The sequence below is a fragment of the Vanessa tameamea genome, chromosome 3 (assembly GCF_037043105.1).
Source record: "Vanessa tameamea isolate UH-Manoa-2023 chromosome 3, ilVanTame1 primary haplotype, whole genome shotgun sequence".
NCBI lineage: Eukaryota > Metazoa > Arthropoda > Insecta > Lepidoptera > Nymphalidae > Vanessa > Vanessa tameamea.
Genome location: NC_087311.1, coordinates 3,794,217 through 3,812,393, shown reverse-complemented (window position 1 = coordinate 3,812,393; position 18,177 = coordinate 3,794,217). Strand labels below are relative to the sequence as shown.

The 18,177-nt window shown below is 29.5% G+C and overlaps 7 protein-coding genes across 8 annotated transcripts in view; 4 read left to right on the top strand and 3 right to left on the bottom strand.

Annotated features, from left to right (window-relative positions):
- LOC113397343 (mitochondrial import inner membrane translocase subunit Tim8) overlaps nucleotides 1-15,528 on the top strand; it is a 312,742-nt gene extending 297,214 nt beyond the window's left edge. Inside the window, exons 2-3 of one of the 2 annotated variants that reach the window (XM_064218799.1) lie at nucleotides 14,173-14,291; nucleotides 15,062-15,528. In XM_064218799.1, the coding sequence (XP_064074869.1) occupies nucleotides 14,199-14,291; nucleotides 15,062-15,235 (267 nt within the window). In that variant the 5' untranslated portion in view covers nucleotides 14,173-14,198 and the 3' untranslated portion in view covers nucleotides 15,236-15,528. Of the gene's footprint in view, nucleotides 1-14,111; nucleotides 14,292-15,061 lie in introns of those variants that run through there. The other variant, XM_026635643.2, reaches the window with a different exon arrangement.
- LOC113397339 (dehydrodolichyl diphosphate synthase complex subunit DHDDS) overlaps nucleotides 1-18,177 on the top strand; it is a 412,132-nt gene that overhangs the window by 391,616 nt on the left and 2,339 nt on the right. The window lies entirely within an intron of this gene.
- Nucleotides 3,584-4,531, top strand: Polr1d (RNA polymerase I and III subunit D). Its single transcript, XM_026635642.2, has 3 exons — nucleotides 3,584-3,739; nucleotides 3,824-3,924; nucleotides 4,310-4,531. The coding sequence occupies exons 1-3, from the start codon at nucleotides 3,725-3,727 to the stop codon at nucleotides 4,494-4,496; spliced, it is 303 nt and encodes a 100-aa protein (XP_026491427.1). The 5' UTR covers nucleotides 3,584-3,724; the 3' UTR covers nucleotides 4,497-4,531.
- On the bottom strand, nucleotides 5,758-7,265 carry LOC113397340 (small ribosomal subunit protein uS5). The gene is made up of 3 exons (XM_026635639.2): nucleotides 7,109-7,265; nucleotides 6,261-6,780; nucleotides 5,758-6,062 (listed from the first exon to the last, which is right to left on the bottom strand). Exons 2-3 carry the CDS (start codon nucleotides 6,777-6,779, stop codon nucleotides 5,796-5,798), a joined length of 786 nt encoding a protein of 261 aa, XP_026491424.1. The 5' UTR covers nucleotide 6,780; nucleotides 7,109-7,265; the 3' UTR covers nucleotides 5,758-5,795.
- Nucleotides 8,556-10,763, bottom strand: LOC113397336 (N(4)-(Beta-N-acetylglucosaminyl)-L-asparaginase). Its single transcript, XM_026635635.2, has 6 exons — nucleotides 10,603-10,763; nucleotides 10,377-10,530; nucleotides 10,006-10,234; nucleotides 9,628-9,821; nucleotides 9,230-9,337; nucleotides 8,556-8,943 (listed from the first exon to the last, which is right to left on the bottom strand). The coding sequence occupies exons 1-6, from the start codon at nucleotides 10,712-10,714 to the stop codon at nucleotides 8,700-8,702; spliced, it is 1,041 nt and encodes a 346-aa protein (XP_026491420.1). The 5' UTR covers nucleotides 10,715-10,763; the 3' UTR covers nucleotides 8,556-8,699.
- Nucleotides 11,517-13,653, top strand: LOC113397337 (adenosine deaminase-like protein). Its single transcript, XM_026635636.2, has 7 exons — nucleotides 11,517-11,672; nucleotides 11,741-11,889; nucleotides 11,962-12,150; nucleotides 12,238-12,451; nucleotides 12,723-12,879; nucleotides 12,945-13,045; nucleotides 13,441-13,653. Exons 1-7 carry the CDS (start codon nucleotides 11,634-11,636, stop codon nucleotides 13,627-13,629), a joined length of 1,038 nt encoding a protein of 345 aa, XP_026491421.2. The 5' UTR covers nucleotides 11,517-11,633; the 3' UTR covers nucleotides 13,630-13,653.
- LOC113397341 (RNA transcription, translation and transport factor protein) lies at nucleotides 15,403-17,471 on the bottom strand. The gene is made up of 4 exons (XM_026635640.2): nucleotides 17,302-17,471; nucleotides 16,991-17,215; nucleotides 16,480-16,566; nucleotides 15,403-16,180 (listed from the first exon to the last, which is right to left on the bottom strand). Exons 1-4 carry the CDS (start codon nucleotides 17,369-17,371, stop codon nucleotides 15,882-15,884), a joined length of 681 nt encoding a protein of 226 aa, XP_026491425.1. The 5' UTR covers nucleotides 17,372-17,471; the 3' UTR covers nucleotides 15,403-15,881.

Here is an 18,177-nt window from a genome sequence, read left to right as displayed (position 1 = left end):
CTCTCAACCAATTATATCGCGTTAATTTGCTGTCAAATGTTGTTTATTTGGCTTTTTAACCCACTTCAAAAAAAGGGGTGAATTGAATTATATTTGAGTGTGAGAGTCCACGAATTTCTCGTAAACTATAAGTCGTATCGAGAGGATCATTTTTTAGGTACACTTTAATTTAGGGAACAGTGTAAGTTTCATTAAAATCGATCCAGTAGTTCACTAGCTGTTTCTAATTTTGAAATCGGTTTAATTTTTTTATCAATTATTTCCTGTTATAGGTAGTTGGAATAGAGTACAGATCAAATTAAATACTGAAAATAAATGAAGTAGGTACTTATCCAAAAAGTAGGTAGTAAACAGTAATCACATTTATTTATGCGTTACCAAATTAAAGTAATTTAAATAACAAAACATTTTTCATGTTTTGTTATAATCAATAATTCTTTTGTCAACATTTTAGATGAATAATTTACACAAACTTCATTTAAGTTAGGGCGTGAGCTTAAGTTAATCAGAATTTAAAGATACGATCATAGGAAAGTTAGTCACAAATGAAATTATTTATTCAAAGGAGGTCGCATTATTTAACTAACCTTTACGACGGAAATTAAAATGTCTATGTTAAGATTACGACCGCTTTTGTAATTTGTTTACCTACTCATTTAACTTACTTGTATGAAACACATAAGCTAGTCAGTCTTACCATAGCAAACTGCGTTTTAAATATGAAAACGACAAAGTATTTAGAATTTTTTCGTGAAAGAATAACATAATTATAACAGTTGACAAGTAGGTATTAAGGCAAAATAATAATTAATAGAATTAAGACATGAATACAATATATTTTAATATTAAATTAGAAACTACTAGGCTACTTATAAATTCTAAATTAACATGGTTATTTTTATTACTAACAGTATCTAAAACGGGATATTTACCATGTTTTTTATTTTTATTTGGTGGAGCTCGATATTTCGACATTATCTACGAATGTCTTGTTCACGAGACTGACGTTTGCGGGTAGATGTTGACGGCATTAGAAGTGTCCATATCGGACTACCTCAACTGTCAAAAGTATGGAATCCAGTGATAAAATTATGCAAACCCTTGAATAATAATATAAAAAATTCGCGAATCGATACGGTGAGTTTCGTTTGTAAAACACGGGATCGAGTTTCGAGTGTAAATAAAACAAATAGTAGGGGTGAAAGTGACAGTGGTAGTGGTAACCAGTGTTTACGCAGCAAACGTACGAGAAAGGAGGTAGTCCGATATGGACACTTCTAATGCCGTCAACATCTACCCGCAAACGTCAGTCTCGTGAACAAGACATTCGTAGATAATATCGAAATATCGAGCTCCACCAAATAAAAATAAAAAACATGGTAAATATCCCGTTTTAGATACTGTTACTTATAAATTCGTTTAAAAATAAATAAATGTATTCAATAAATTTATTAATAACAACATTATGTCAGTTTTTACTGGCGGTTGATAAATAAGCTCTGAATAAAAATGAAAAAAAACTAAGTGTCGTGCTCATTCTCTTAAGTAGAATCTACATTCCAAACTGGTGGTAACTTACCACATACTATTGTAAAATAACGGTATAAAACCTACAGTGCTTGTAGACGACATACCACAACGCTTTCAAAATGTATTACATAACACTCTAAAATAAAACTTAAGCGAACAGTCCAAAAATGTACAACCGATGGGCATTGATCTCTCCACTTAAGACGAGGATTAGAGCTTATTCAGTGCGGGTTGATGGCAGAAGAGAGATTTCTTTACAATAATATTAAGCAACATAAGCTAAAAGGCGAATGAATTAGAGAAATTTAAAAACAAAATGCATCAAGTTTGATGTGTAACATGTTATATGAGTAACTTTGAGACGGTCCATTAGGGCATAAAAATCACATTAAAGTAGATTAGCCTGAATTTGAAAGAAAAGAAACTGATTTTTATAATATTTTATAGTATTTCGGCAAGTAAATCAAATATTAAATCTACTTAAGATCCGTGATTTGGTTCTCCGCTATAGAATAGCACCTAATTTAAACGAGCAGCGATCATGCTTGAACGAGAAATTTTCTCTCAAGAGAAATGTAGACAAGGCATAATTATTTCAGACGATGAATTTAAAGCACTCTGTTACACTCGTAAATTAGAGAAAGGATTTATGAACCATTTTGTGAGGCATTAAATAACTGAGCTCGAGTTCTTAACTTTGTAAAACCTACAAATTTACAGATAAAAAAAAATATTTTAAATATTACATCATGTCTGATATTTACATCAATTTTTTTCATTTATCTCTATATCTGACTTACCGTCAATTATACTCAATGTTGCACATAACAGCCTTCACACACTCCAACTATCTTTATTCGGTCATCCTATTGCATTTACATTTATTCGCATAACCATACCAAATAACTCAATTTACAATTTTCCCCGTTTAGTTTAAGTTATATAAGACTATTAATTATTACCTATTTACAATTTCATCCACTTTGAACTTTTATATTTATATAATAATATATTTAGCTATTATTTCTCTAAAATTATCTTTAAACGATGTTATTAAAGATATTTCAAAAATTTTAGATTTAAAGCTTAATATTGTAAATTATGTCATATCCCTGTTTAAAAAAATTTGGATATGGAAGGACGATGACTTCTGGCACGGGCTATAAAGCCTAAAAGAAGTCATCTTCTTCTGATTAAATTAAACTGTATCATTTTTATACCAATAAAAATTTGTATTACTATTATTATATTGTTTACGGGTCGTCCTATTTCATTACCTTACTGTAAAAGCTCGTCATTGTTAGCATCCTGTACAGCGGAAAATAACTAAATTATAAAACTTCCAAATCTAATAATTAGTATCATCAAATAAATACCAATGTTCTTGTCCTGTTTTTCCTTCTTACTTTAATATAAATATAATTCGTTTGAAGTTCACAGATACTATAATTCTGTTTGTTTAATAATATTTAGAGGATTCGTATTGTAACTTTATATCAGGCAGTGAGGGTATTTTGGGCAAGTACTAGTAGGTTCAGCCTTGAAGTTTGAACCCTTTCGGGCTTGAGAGTGACGTTCGTCCTGAGGGTGTCTCCTATGAGATCGCACCTCGGCTCAGAACGTAGTCGGTGGAGTGTAGAGCACTTCTGTTCGGATCCCCGATTGAATCGATTGACACCACGACCACTTCCGTGACGTCACTAATCCTGGATCTCGTTCCCGCTGGATTCTCGATACCGGCGGGCGCTCGACCTTTTATAACAAAATTGGGTGGGGAGAACAATTCACCCAATATAACACCTATAATTATAATTTAACATCTGAGAATTCACTAAATATTATTAATTTAATAAACTAACAGTTTTCAATCATTAAAATAATTAAAAATCATTTCCAGATACGTGTTTTTCTTAAATACGTGGTTTCCCGCCGACATGTATGTTACTTTATTTTCAAGATGAAATTAGTTTTAATTACGAGGAAGGTGTAAATGCTCGTATCCAGAGCAATTCAATAATTTAAAAAGAACGTTTGACAGTTGACACTTAAGGTTACATTTTAACATTTCAAAACAATAGCATGTGGATATTTTTGTAAAACAAAATATATGAAATAAAAACCCTAGGAACGATTCTCATCGAAAGCTAAATTTTCTCGCTTCAAAGAATACAAATTTCCTAAGGAATATATAATAATGAAAATATCAGAGGTGTGTGATGTTGCGAGGTTTTAATCATAATTTATAATTATGTTTTATAAATCGATTGTTTTAAAAATTACCATAATATTTTAGCTTCCTGGTGACGAAGATTCAGGGGTGACCTGTCGCACATATGTTTTTCAGAATGAAAGTCATACACTAGGAAATGCTTTGAAGTGTATTATAAATAAATAGTAAGTTATTCATAAATAATTTTAAATACTAAAATTTCGTCAAGTAACTCATCTACATTACATTTCTTTAAGGTAATATATAATACAGGGTTATTTATGAAATAAATTGTCTCATTATATATTAAGTATTGTTTTGTGATATGGAAGTCAAACTATTATTTATTATTAAATTAATACATTTATTTTAAAAACGAATGTATACATTTTTATTAGAATCTTAAGCAAAATTTAACACACATTTATGTGTATAATGTAGATTATACTAAAAATACTTGCATAAATGTGAGTATTAGCAAAAACTACATTAATTTAAATTCATTATTATTAATTAACTGACGTGGATTGGATCTAAATCAGTCAATTAGTATATCTTTATCTGTTTCAGTGAAGATGTCCAATTTTGTGGATACACAGTCCCTCATCCAGCTGAATCAAAAATGCATTTCCGTATACAAACCCATGAAACTCCTACTCTTGAAGTATTAAAACGTGGTCTTAAGGATTTACAAAAAGTATGTGACCACACAATAGACTTGTTTGAAAAAGAAGTAAAAGACTTTAGTAAAGCGTAACTGGGTTTTTATTTAAACTGGAAGGGTCTGAATTGTATTTCTATTAGCAATTATAATAGAAACACATAATATAAATACATCAATTAAGAAAAATTGTCAAAGTTTATTTTAGTTATTTTGTAGTGCTACACTCCATCTAGAATTAATATGGAGTTAGTAAATAACTTAAGCTAACAGTTTGCCTTACTGTTTTTTGGATTTAGTATTTTATTTTCTGCCTCAATTTCTTTTCCTTCTATTAACACATTTTCTGCAACATTTTCATTCAAATCTTATTAATATTGCCAGGGTTATAGTATTGAATGTCAATAAAGTTTTATTTATATAAATTTCTCAGTAACAAGATACATATTATGGCCTAAATACCAATAGATAAACCTTGCTTGATGGGCCTTTTTCATAAGTAATTTATGTTGACTTATGATTTATTTCAAAATGTTTGGAATAATGCATTTTACCATACCATGTGAAGTAAATTCATTCACAATTTGAAGGACATATGAATGAAAACCAATGTTATAATTATATACAACATTAATTTTTTCTTACAATATAATAATAATAATTTATTTATTGACCATAATGACCATTGAAAAGGCTCTATCTATTTACCTAATGCAATTTTAAAATTATGACTACAATGCGCAGCCTAGACTAGTGGGTCTAACAAGATGTAATTTGCCCAGTAATTCCTTAAGGAACATTTATTGCTCACCTGGCAATAAAGGATTTTTAAGTTACATAGACCATGAATGTTTTTATTAAAATTCGACATTTCTAATACTAGAAATAGATAAATCAGTTTTTAGGTTTACGCATCTGTTGCTTCTCTATATATATTCTGTAATATCATGTATATCCAGATAAATAGTAATGAAAAAAATGCGATACATCTAACATTATTATAAGAAACAAACCTAATTACTCCTGTAACTAAACTGCCTTCTATTTCTTTTTATTTCTTTATATTGAAATTTGAACATGTGAGCAACAATTACAAATTGACCAAAAATTAAACAGAGCGGCAGTCTCATGTCAGGCTATATTGTTCCGAACAGTTGGTAGTTATTAATTTGAAAATTGGTGAATTTAATGCTTCTATTATATTAAATAAAGGAATTCGAATTCAATTTTCGATTGGGACATGCCATCATGGTAAACAGCTAGTAATGTATATTATTTCATATAAACTCAGATTATAATTTCTTTTTGTATTTATTGGATTTTTCTTTACAAAGAATAACATAAAAAAAAAAACAAGTTTTAAGTGTATTCCAAGGTATTTATTTATTCATTTGTTTAGACTTTGAATTCAGAGTATGGCGACTTGGTCAATGGGATATCCCTCCACAAATCTGGTGTTAGGTAGGCGTATGTCTTGGCAATAGCCGCATAAGTTGCCTTAGCGAAGTTGCCAAGAGTTCCAGTAGAACCACGGGCAGAAGTGTAGCAATCTTGGACTCCAGCCATCTGAAGAAGTTTCTTGGGAACTGGAGCAGACACAATTCCGGTACCACGAGGAGCTGGGATCAGGCGCACCGTTACTGAACCACATTTGCCGGTAACCTACAAAATACATGAAAAATATTACGAAGGGCAAAGAATTAAAATATAAAATTAATTATTGTTTTATAATCAGACGCAACTAAGCTTCATAGGCTAAGCCTCAAGAGGATACCACGAATGAAATGATTGTTAAGCTCTCATCATTAAATGTGTCGGACATATAAAATGTTAATTTAAAAATTTATAAAAATATTATACCTTGCACGGTACAGTGTGGGGTTTGCCGATTTTATTGCCCCAATATCCTCTTCGCACTGGAAGAACAGACAGCTTAGCCAAGATGATAGCTCCTCTAATAGCAGTTGCCACTTCCTTGCTGCACTTAACACCAAGTCCAATATGTCCATTGTTGTCTCCAATCGCCACGAAAGCCTTGAAACGTGTACGTTGACCGGCACGAGTTTGCTTCTGGACAGGCATGATTTTAAGCACTTCGTCGTTCAAGGATGCGCCAAGGAAGAAATCGATGATTTCGAATTCTTTGATAGGCAGAGAGAACAGATAAATGCTCTCCAGTTTATCAATCTTTCCCTCTCTTACAAGGCGACCTAACTTTGTAACTGGAACCCATTCTTTTTGGTCTTCCTTTCCACGTCCACGACCACGACCGCGGCCGCGACCACGTCCACGAGGACCACCACGTCCTCTATCGCCTCCACGTGATCCAAAGCCACCGCGAAAACCGCCACGTCCACCGGCTGGAGCTGCGTCCGCCATTCTGCAAGGAAAATGCACCAGGCATATTTAATCAAATGTTGTAAAACTGGATACATCAATGACTGATTTATATTAATCAGACGCGTTTAGGCCATCACCGTGTAAACACTATGGTAGGATACCACGAATGAAATAGTTATTTAAGCCTCATCATATCAATATTTAACTCACCACGTGGTATTAGGTTATTTACAATTAATCACTTCATCAAATTGAACCATAAAATATGTAGCACGTGCTTTATATAGTTTAATTCGATCTATTTAATAATAAACTTGCATGTGCAAAATATGTAACTAAATTTAAAGAATATGAAAGTAGGTACTTACGTTGAACCGTGAGCTTGAAAAGACGGTCAAATTCAAAATGGACGAAGATGCTTACTTCGTAAATGACTGAAACATTTTTTGCCTAGAATTCAAAGAATCATTCGTTTGAGTGAATGAAAACGTAAGATATTAAACTGGAGACAGATTATATAATAAGTTTGTGACAATAATTTAAAGCCGATGTAATTTAATCTAATAAAAAATAATACTAATTGATTGATTTATTATAATTAACTAAATCAGGAAATTATAGGATATTTATGTAGTTTTCAGAATCCCAAAATAAAGATTAATTATAAGCACAACTTTTCTTACAACTACTATATTCTCAGGTTGTAAATTATTTTCCAAAAATAGACATACTGTTCTTTTAAAAATATCCAACATTTATCTATTCACATTAACAGTCAAATTTTATTATATGTACTTTGATGTAGGGTGTATTTAATATTATAGATATTTATTATGTAATTTGAACCGTAAAAATAAATATGTAAATAGGTATATAAAGTAATAATAGACGCGAATAAAGTTAGGTAATTTAATGCGGAGATTTGCAGATTTAATATTACTTCGGGCGAATACATTGTACGGAAAGTTATGTCGCTCCAATAGTTGCGAAGAAAAAATATGCCAAGCCCTCATTTTCAACATTTTAGAATAGCAGCTGCTATTTTAAAATGTCGTTTTCCTTTTCAATTGTGATATCAATCAAACAATGACTTATACGAATTACTTAATTTGCAGTGCTGCGAGCAGTTAAACCGCAAAACTAAAAATCCCGCGTTATAATTTGCAGCGCGATTTTACCATTTCGATCTCATGAACGCAAGTCACGGAGTGGTGATGTACTCTGTGGTCTTGAAATTTGGCGGTCAATTATAAAAAATATGCTGCGCTTGTAAATATTGAAAGAATGAGAACATATTTTATATGGTTTTGCAATTGCCTTATTTTTTTGTTTTGACTTAAAAAATTAAGAATTAAGCAACGGAAACTTAAGCTTGCTTCCCACGAGATTAATTTGTTCAATTAGAAGATTTGAGTGTTATATTATCTTACTAATACACTTAATACTAAACCTCATACCATAGTTGAAAGAAAAGAAAGCTAAAGCGAAGATATGTTACTTTTGGAAATAGAGGTTTAGATTTTTTTCAGAAAAAAAAAATGTAATTTTAGATGAAAAATAAATAATAATACTATTTTCGTTTGTGTAGTACAAACAATCGCATAAAACCAAAGGAGATATTATTTTCTGGAATAAATAAAACATTGGTTGTCCAATGGCTGTCCTTTGGCGTTTCTTCCCTTCCACTGAAAATATGTTATTATGGGGTGACTAAGACTTTGTTAGCAGAGCAGAATGATTTAGGTTTCCCAATTTTTTTAGTATACATTTGAAATACTTATATAAGGAGTTGCCTATAAAAAGAACAAGCATCACTGCATCGGTACTCAAAATCTATTTATATAAACAATATGTATTTACAATTTAATCATAAATTTTACTCTTAAGTAAATATATACAGGAACTAAAAACGTAATATCGCAACAACATTAAATTGACTGATTTGTATCAGATGTAAATTTAGTGTAATGGCCAGGAACAATTGACGGTTTCAATTTTATATTTATTCATAGTGATGTCTTGAACTACAAATGGGAATGGTTCATCTCCTAAGCCATGGCAAGCTGCTCCATACACTCCATCAATGTTCAAAGCAATGACCGCACCCATAAAGTCAGGATAATGTGTTGCTACTCTGTTTATAGCTGTCCGAGCAGCCTGTGTTGGGGTTGCGCCGCGACGCATTTCTTCAACGGCGAGAAAACTGAAAACAAGAATATTACGTTTCATTTTTACAGTTAACAAAATTGTGAACAATATATGTATAGTATAATTTATTTTAGAAATAATTTTATAAACTGAAAAGAATTTGTTAACTAAATAAATAATATGAACGATTGTTATGTTATATATTAATGGCTTGTTTTTGGAAAGAAAGTAGTGCAAATACTTTTAGACTATAGTAATTTTTTTCAATTTGTGCTGTATGCTACATGCTTATTATAAATCTTAATGATTTCGTTTTCTTTATTAAATTTTGAAATAAGTACCTTGGTAAAAATCTAAGCATTATATCTCCATCTCCAGTAGCAGTGGCACCTCCTACAGCATTATCTGCGTAAGCACCTGCACCTGGGATAGGAGAATCTCCTATGCGCCTAAAAATATAAATTATTAAAAAAATGCTTACTTACCTATACTATATTATATAATAATAAAGCAGATTAACTGTCAGTTTTTGATTTAATGAGCAAAATCAGCTTTACTGATTCAACAAAATACTGTTAAGTCATTGGTTTCCTATCACATTAATGCCTATGTGATTCAATCAGTAATATATATAATAATTTAATTCAGATGTAATTAAATCAATTCCCTCACAATTTACTGAGCTTTTATTTATATATTTAGTCGTATTATTCTTTGGTTACATATTAGAAAAACGAACCCAGGAATTTTAAACTTTGCCCCATTTGTAGATGTTCCAGCAGCAACATCACCTTTCCTGTCTATAGCAACCATTCCAATGGTATCATGATTGAATCTATTTATTTTCATTGGTATCCAATTGTCACTCTTGTGACCAAAATTTTCAAGTTTACTGTATGGTCCACAGAATTTTCCAGGATCAGGTGTGACATCCTATGATAAGATAAAACACTTGACCTCATCAACAAATATAGTACTTGAGAATTTATCATATATGTTATTGTCTTAAGTTGAATGATAACAATTCTATATACATTTATAAATTTAATATATTTTTTTAAAGATTTATTATTTATTTCTTTACTTTCATACTAATACAATTAATACTCTTAATTACCATCCAGAAGTTTGGTTGACAGTGATTTCTGTAATACCATCTTAACCATAACCTTTTTGAATCCGGCGTAGTTAAAGATTCTTCATAAAAACCCATTTGTTCTGCAAATTGTGTTGCCAACTCTCCAACAAGAATAGAATGCTTTGTATGCTCTAAGACATGTCTTGCTACCGAAGCTGCTCTTTTAATTCTACGCAGTGCACCCACTGCACCAACATTCATTGTCCTCCTGAATATAAGAAAGAATATTCCATAATTAAATACAATTCGAATAGTAAGGTAATTTGAAATAAATGTTTCTCTCACAATGTTGTGAGAAAAACATTTATTTGCTGATTTTATTTTGTTTTATATACAAGATAATTAAATACCCGTCCATTATAAGAGCGTCCAATGTTGTTTCACCGTCTTCATCTGGACTTCCTCCAAAACCTACGGTTCCATCGCATTGCTGTTCTTCACATATTGAAGTTCCTCTTTCTATTGCATCAAGGGAATAACCGCCTTGCTTAAGAATGTTCCAAGCTGATACAGAAATATATTAACTAAACTATTTAGTAAAAGTAAAAATCATTACCGATAATAATTAATATTTACCGGTGATAGTAGAATTAACGAAATTCCATGTTGTTACAACTATTGGCGTATTTTGTTCACTATTAACAAGCATAACCGACATAAAAGTAATAAAAATGCATATTCTTGACATACTTTTAAATATAATATAATATTATGTTTTCTTCTGTGTATTATTTGTTAAACCCTTTTGTCAATAGTGTCTAATATTTTTTCATATCAATAATTTAAACTTATATTTTCATATTTGACAGAAAGAAAAATCAAGAATGAATGAACTAGTGAATGAAGTCACTGTCAGTAAAACAAAAATCTATAAGTTAGAGCCACACATGCTATAAATGTCATGTTTAAAAAGCAGTTATGAATGATTCGCAATAAAAAAGTTGAGTTAAAAAAAATTATGACATAACTTAATAATTTAATTTTATTATATTCATAGAAAATGTAACATATTAAATAACAATTTGCTAATATTCCAAATGTTTTACTTTGTAATTGATACTTCTCCTCATTTTTATTGTCAACTTATATTAAATTCAAATCTAGCGGCGCATATAAACAATATACAGCATCGCATAGTAAAAAGTAAAACTGTCACCGCGGCAGCACAACGAAGTCAGTGGCGTGCGGTGGTCTATTAATTAATTAATATTTAATAACAAAGCTGTGGCACCATGTGCACTGTAGTCTGTACATGTAAGTCTTTAAAACGGCTTTAGCTTCAAAACAAGAATAATGAGATTCTAATGTCAATAACAAGAGCGTTAAACATATATATATTTGTTTTTTGATTAATTTGATGATAAGATAAAAATTACACTTTACTTTTATAATTATTATGTAAAATTATAATGATAATATTATTTTTGAGTTGACGACTAACAATTAACCTAAACATAGATCTAGAATCAAGTCATAGAGTAGATCTTCTGTAGGAAGTTTTTATATACTACATAGGGAAGAGTGAAAATTTGAAATTTAAAGGCAGTGGCACAAAAAAAAATTCTTCACAATAATTATTAATAAATAAATTTTAAGAAAACGCAAAAATGGATCTTGTTACTTTTTGTCACGAAGTTCCTAAAGTTGTGAGTATGGATTGATATGTTTTCAACGTGAAACGTGAAAATAATAATAACTTTAACTATATTTATAGGAATTACACGCTCACTTAAATGGTTCACTAAGCCGTTCTACAATGCTCCAGCTGCAGCGATGCCTCGCAGATTTAGGCATGACAGATAAATCTAACGCTTTTCTAGACGAATTTCAAATGAGTTCTGGTGATTCAATAAATTTATCTGAGTAAGTTTTATACAACAAACTAATATTCATTTATTTAATTTGGATTTTGGTTAACTCTTTAAAATTTTACAGAGTTTTTCCATTATTTGTCATAGCACATGAACTGACAAGTATTCCACAAACACTAGCTATGGCAACGGCTCTGACTCTCCAAGAATTTGAAGATGATGGTTGCTGTTATATTGAATTAAGAAGCACACCTAAGGAAACCTTGCACATGTCCTATAAACAATATATAGAAGCAATTATTCAAACATTGAAGTAAATCACATGATACCTTAATTAAGAACAACTATTATTGAATTCATATTTTATAAACAATTATGTAATATGATATGCGTTTTACAGAAATAATACTGCCTCAATTATAGCATGTCTTATAATATCCATAAATAGGAGTAGCCAACAACAAGAAATAGAGATCATAACAGACTTGGCAATTGAATATCACAAAAAGTATCCAGATTTAGTTGTTGGTATTGAATTAAGTGGAAATCCGGCTGTTGGTAAATTCCAATATTTTGTACCAGTCTTAACAAAAGCAAGGGAAGCTGGTTTAAAAGTAAAATGAATATTATATTAGTTTGATTTAGATATTACTCTTACAAACAAGTTGTTGCATTTTTAGTAAACTTGTATAGTTTTACCTATTAATATTGTGTAGTGACTGAATAGGTAAATGCTGCTTTGACTGTCACACATTATATCAATGATGAAAGCAAGGGATAAACTTTCCTATTTAAAAAACCTTGAACTTGATGTTCAAACACAATTAAAAATTATACAATATTTTTTGTCACTCTTAAATTTTATACAAATTCTCTTCTTTTCAGATAACATTACATTGTGGCGAAATATGCAATCCCCAAGAAGTTATAGAAATGCTTAAATTTAAACCAGAACGTATTGGCCATGCAGTTTGTATACATCCATTATATGGTGGCAATGATGAGATATGGCAATTATTGTGCAAATCACAGATACCTGTTGGTTAGTATGATTTTGTGTAAAATTAACCATTTTGATATTACAATAATATATTAAATATGTTTCAGAGGTTTGCTTAACAAGTAATGTCAGTACAAAATCAACTCCAGATTACAGTTCACATCATTTTAAAGAACTTTATAATGCAAATATTCCTATATCTATATGTGTAAGTGTTTTTCTTTAGTTATTTCTTATGAATATTTACAAAATCAAGGAGAAGGGAAAGGAGATTTCAATTGAATAAGGCTTTCATGTCAAATGATTAATAAAATATGCTTGTATAGATAGTTTAATTCAACATGCCCACTCTTTTTCCCAATCGCTACAGTGTAAGCTGCTAGAGTGTGAGTTGGAGTTCTATAACTACATTCAGAGTATATTGGGCATACTTCCCTAAGTTGAAAATAACAGATGAGATTCATAGTCAACTGAAAATATGCTCTACTACATATTGCTCATTTGAAATACCCATGATATTTATCAATCAATCAGAAATATCTGTATTAATATTTTCTAATAATTTTTATTAACTTATATTAATATAAGAAATTTATTTTTTAGACTGATGATAAAGGAGTCTTTGCAACATCGCTTTCGCAAGAATATCGTATTTGTGCTGAAACTTTTGGAATAGATCCATCGAAGCTAGCCAGAATAAGCCTTCGATCATGTGATTATATATTTTCTGAAGATAAACGGAAGACTCTTAGTGATAAAATACTTAATTTCATTAATAAAAATGGATTGTAAAAGATAATATACTTGAAACAATAATCGCAATTTATTTCTATTTAAAAAAAATCTTAAACATCTGCTGTTCCCAATTTAATCTTTTTGTTATAAGCACCATATAAAATAATGTTGCTATTGTTCACTTCCGGGAGCAAATTATTGTGTTACTAGACGTTTTGTAAGCTAGATAAGCTATTAATAATGAGGAATAAGTAAAAGAAAAATAAGACCTATAGAATGTGAAGGAAATAATAATAAAAGTGAATAATAAAAAAAAAGTAAGTTAGATTTCTTAAATTTTCTTGAAGTGCTTTTATTTGCGGGATCTGTTTTTAAACATAGCTGAATAGTTGTTATAATTAATTCCCAGTTGTTATTACCGATTCTACTAAAATCCTGATTTTTTTTATTATAATTTTAAAAAAATGATGACAACACTTGAATATAATTTGTCAAATAACAAATTGATTTCTGAAGCTTTTGAAATCTGTGGTTCTAATTCTAACCTAAAACTTATCTAGCATTTATTATAGCCAAAAAGAAAAGCGAAAACCCTGTAAGAAATAAAATATATTATAAATTACAAAATGACTGACTTATCGGACTTTTCAGCCGGAAAAGATTCGGAACTACAAGACTTTTTGTTAGTAGAAAAGCAGAAAGCTCAATTCCATGCTCAGGTACTTCTATTATACTACAGTAATTTTAATATTATAATATCAATTATTTGAAATTTATTTTAAGTACCAACTTAAGTAAGGGTAATTTCAAAAAAGTCATACATATTTAAACCGATCTTTAAAATTTGTTATTATTGTGATAGCAAGGTTTTCTAGCATAATCTTAATTTCATTTCTTAGAAAACACATTTCATTTTTTCTAAATATTTCATATAAAGATGTTATATTTATTTTGGTTTTTTTAATAATTTTAACAAGTTGCAGAAGTTTATAATTTTCAAAACACATTAAAATAAAATAAAAATTTTAATACCATTGGTATTTGTATGTTAAAATACAATATAAAATTTCATAAATATTTTAGTTACAAATTAATATTATTTATTTAAAATTATGCGAAATAATTTCAACTACTAGGTTTATATTATGTAACTCAAGTGATGGTTTAAAACTGTTTAAACTATTTTATTAATTTAGCAATGTCATATCTAAAAAAAGTAAGTTATGGGCATGCTCAGTTCTTGTGCAATTAATGTAATATTGCATCAGACTATTACGTTCCTCTTCTCTCCTTTTAATTTTATTATAAAAATCCAATTATTTTGACTATTTTAAATATGTATAGCGAATAGATATTTAATATACCTCCGAAATATATTTTTCAATTTATAATATTTAAAGCACTCTCACACCAGATTTATTATTAATAAAAAGTAATAGCTTGAGAAACTTAATATTTCATATGAAATACACAAAAATATTTATTATAGATTCATGAATTTAATGACTTCTGTTGGGACAAGTGTGTCGACAAGCCTGGTTCAAAGTTGGATTCAAGAACAGAAACATGCCTCACTAATTGTGTCGAGAGATTTATCGATGTGTCTCTACTCATCACAAATAGATTTGCACAGATGCTAGAGAAGGGTGGTGGCATGCATTGAAACTCAAAAACTTGATTCTATGTTGTGTATAATATAGCTTTATGAATGTTGGTTAACTTGTAGTTTAGTGAATTGGTTATTACACAGAACAATTTGAGTAAGTTTTTTTCCAATTAACATTTTGTTGTTAATGTATAAAAATGTTTTGAAATAAAACAAAAAATGTTAAAGCAATTAATATATTGCTCCCATTGCTGAAATAAATAAAAATCCTAGTTTAAGGATATATCCTTATCGTAATGCATTTTTTCTTTAATATTGTTAAGACTAGAAAGAAATAAACCTTAAATACAGTTAAGTGTATTTATTTAACCAAAATATACTATAAAATTCTCTTAAAAAAAACTTCTCATCAAAAAAAAAGAGACCTTATCAAAACTGTTCTTTTACTCATATAATATTCAATTAAATAGGGCCTTTTAAGAATATGACAAAGTCAAAATTTTCTGTTAATAAGCATTTTAATTTTGGTAATATATGTATATTACGTGTGTTATAATTAAAAAAGTATTTCTGTTTTTGTAACAACAAAAACAACAAAAAACTATTTTCCAAAAAAAATTAAATAATCCAAGTTATATGAAGCATACATAGATTACATATATTTTTTATTTAACTTGATTTTAAATGCATTTATAACACAAATTTATCTCCCAACTTTGCCCAAAGATGTATCTGTGCGAGGATCAGCAGTGACTGTTTGTACAGCCACCAAAGCTTCATTAATTTTTGTTTGTAATTCTCTAAGATCTTGTATGAAAAGAAGCTTCAAGACATCAACTGGCTGTTGTACCATGTTGAATTCATTCTTCGGAAAATCTGGGTGAGGGGCTGTCTTTAAGATCTTAGCTACAGCAGACAGACGAACTTTAGGGTCCGAATGAGGTCCCACTCCAGTTAAAGCACAAATCCTTTCAACTCCAGCTTTAAATGCAGGGCTATCAACTGAAATACAATACATTAATAGTTTTAAAATTATATTACTTTTAAATAAATCTATATGTTAGTTGTAGTTCAACTCAAAATAAAATTACACAATACAATTTATTTGATAGATACATAGTTGAATACTTTTCTTGTCACAAGGAATGACTGAATGTTACAATGCCAGAAATGAACTTTGATAATTTATCCACCCCATTGTTTGCCTTTCTAATAATAACAATTAAAAAAAAACTATTGTAGAAAATAGATAACATTTTTTTTTTATTACTGTCAGAATAAAGACATGTTAACATACTTACAGTCTAGATTGTCCAATGGGTTAGATGAAACTACATTTGGAGCAGACTGTTTTGGTTGTTCCACTTTTACATCTTTATATTTTGTAACTGAAAATACAATTTTGAAAAACACAAATTTTAATAAGTAACAATAAAAAGGTATAAGGTTATACAGTCTTTCATTGATTTTAATATAATTTAAATAATGTACTAAAACAATAGTTTTAGCACTAAGATTTTAAAGAAATGAGATTTAAATCCATATTTTACAAATGTTTGTATTAAAACTACTATCGAAAATATAGAAGTATAAATAAAGTTTTAAGTCATTGAGTAACAATATTTAAATCTTGAGTAACAATATTTAAATCTATCACTTCAAAGCTTACGTATTATTTGTATAGGTGTCATATTTTCATAGGTACTCTTAAATATTTTTTCCAGTATGAAACTATGATTTTGAAGTTTATAGTGTAAAATAAATAAAAGAAGATTACTTAATATGATGACATACTAGTTGAGTTTTGCTTACCATTATCAGCGTATTCTAATCTTACTGCATATGACAATAACCAGTTTAACTGTTCATTAAGTGTTCCTTCAACAACTGGACTAACTAAATCCCTTTGATACGTATTGTACGCATCCTTCCATTTATCAGACTCAATATTTCTCAAGCCCTCTCTTTCTTCAATTTTGTAATGTCTAATTTTTTGATCTTCTAGCCATAAGACAACACTCCTATATTCTTTTTCATCTGTTTTTTAAAAGGTTTTAAATGTTAATTACAAATGATTTTCTCAATCGCATAAATACTAATAACGTTGGTTATGACTTCCATACCTTCAGAATTAAATCCTACCGGATTCGGATGGCCGAGAGCTGTGAGCTTAAGTTTAAAAATATTATTCATATTGGATAATTATATATATATTTTACTTCTTTGTTAATTACACCAGCACAATATTTTGCAATATTCTCGTTTATAACGCCGACATCGGCGACACAACAATTGACAAGTAAAATAGTTGTACTTGATAGAATGTCAAAACTTAAAATTAAAATTATTAGTTTTGTTTGTTTATTTGTTCATTGGGAAAGGAAAAAATATTGAAATACACAGCCCAATCTATAATTTTTTGTTTATTTCTTAGTTTAATATAAAATAGGTCACCTGATGGTAAGTGGTCACTACCGCCCATAGACAATAGAAATATTAACCATTAATATTTAAGGATTGAACTTAGATGTTATGGCCCTTGTGCCTATAGTTACACTGGCTCACTCACCCTTCAAACCGGAACACAACAACACTGAGTACTGCTGTTTGGCGGTAGAATATTTGATGAGTGTGTGGTACCTACCCAGACGGGCTTGCACAAAGCCCTACCACCAAGTAAAACTCGCGGCTCTCTTTCTTTTTAGAATGTTTGTAAAATACTTATTTTTCCATATAATATATTATATACTTAGGAATATCATCTTAAAAATGATCAGGTATATTTTAGTAATGAAAGGAATGATCAGATCAGAACTCAGAAGAAGTCAACCAAATTCAAAATTTCACTAACTTGTAGAAGAGGTATCATGTTTGCATTTTGAGTTTATTGGAATAGTATCAATGAATAGGTTTAACAAACTAATATATACTTTTTATTAGGGATCCTATAATTTTTTTTTGTTTGTAAAATCATATCAAAGTGTTCTACTGTAATGTGT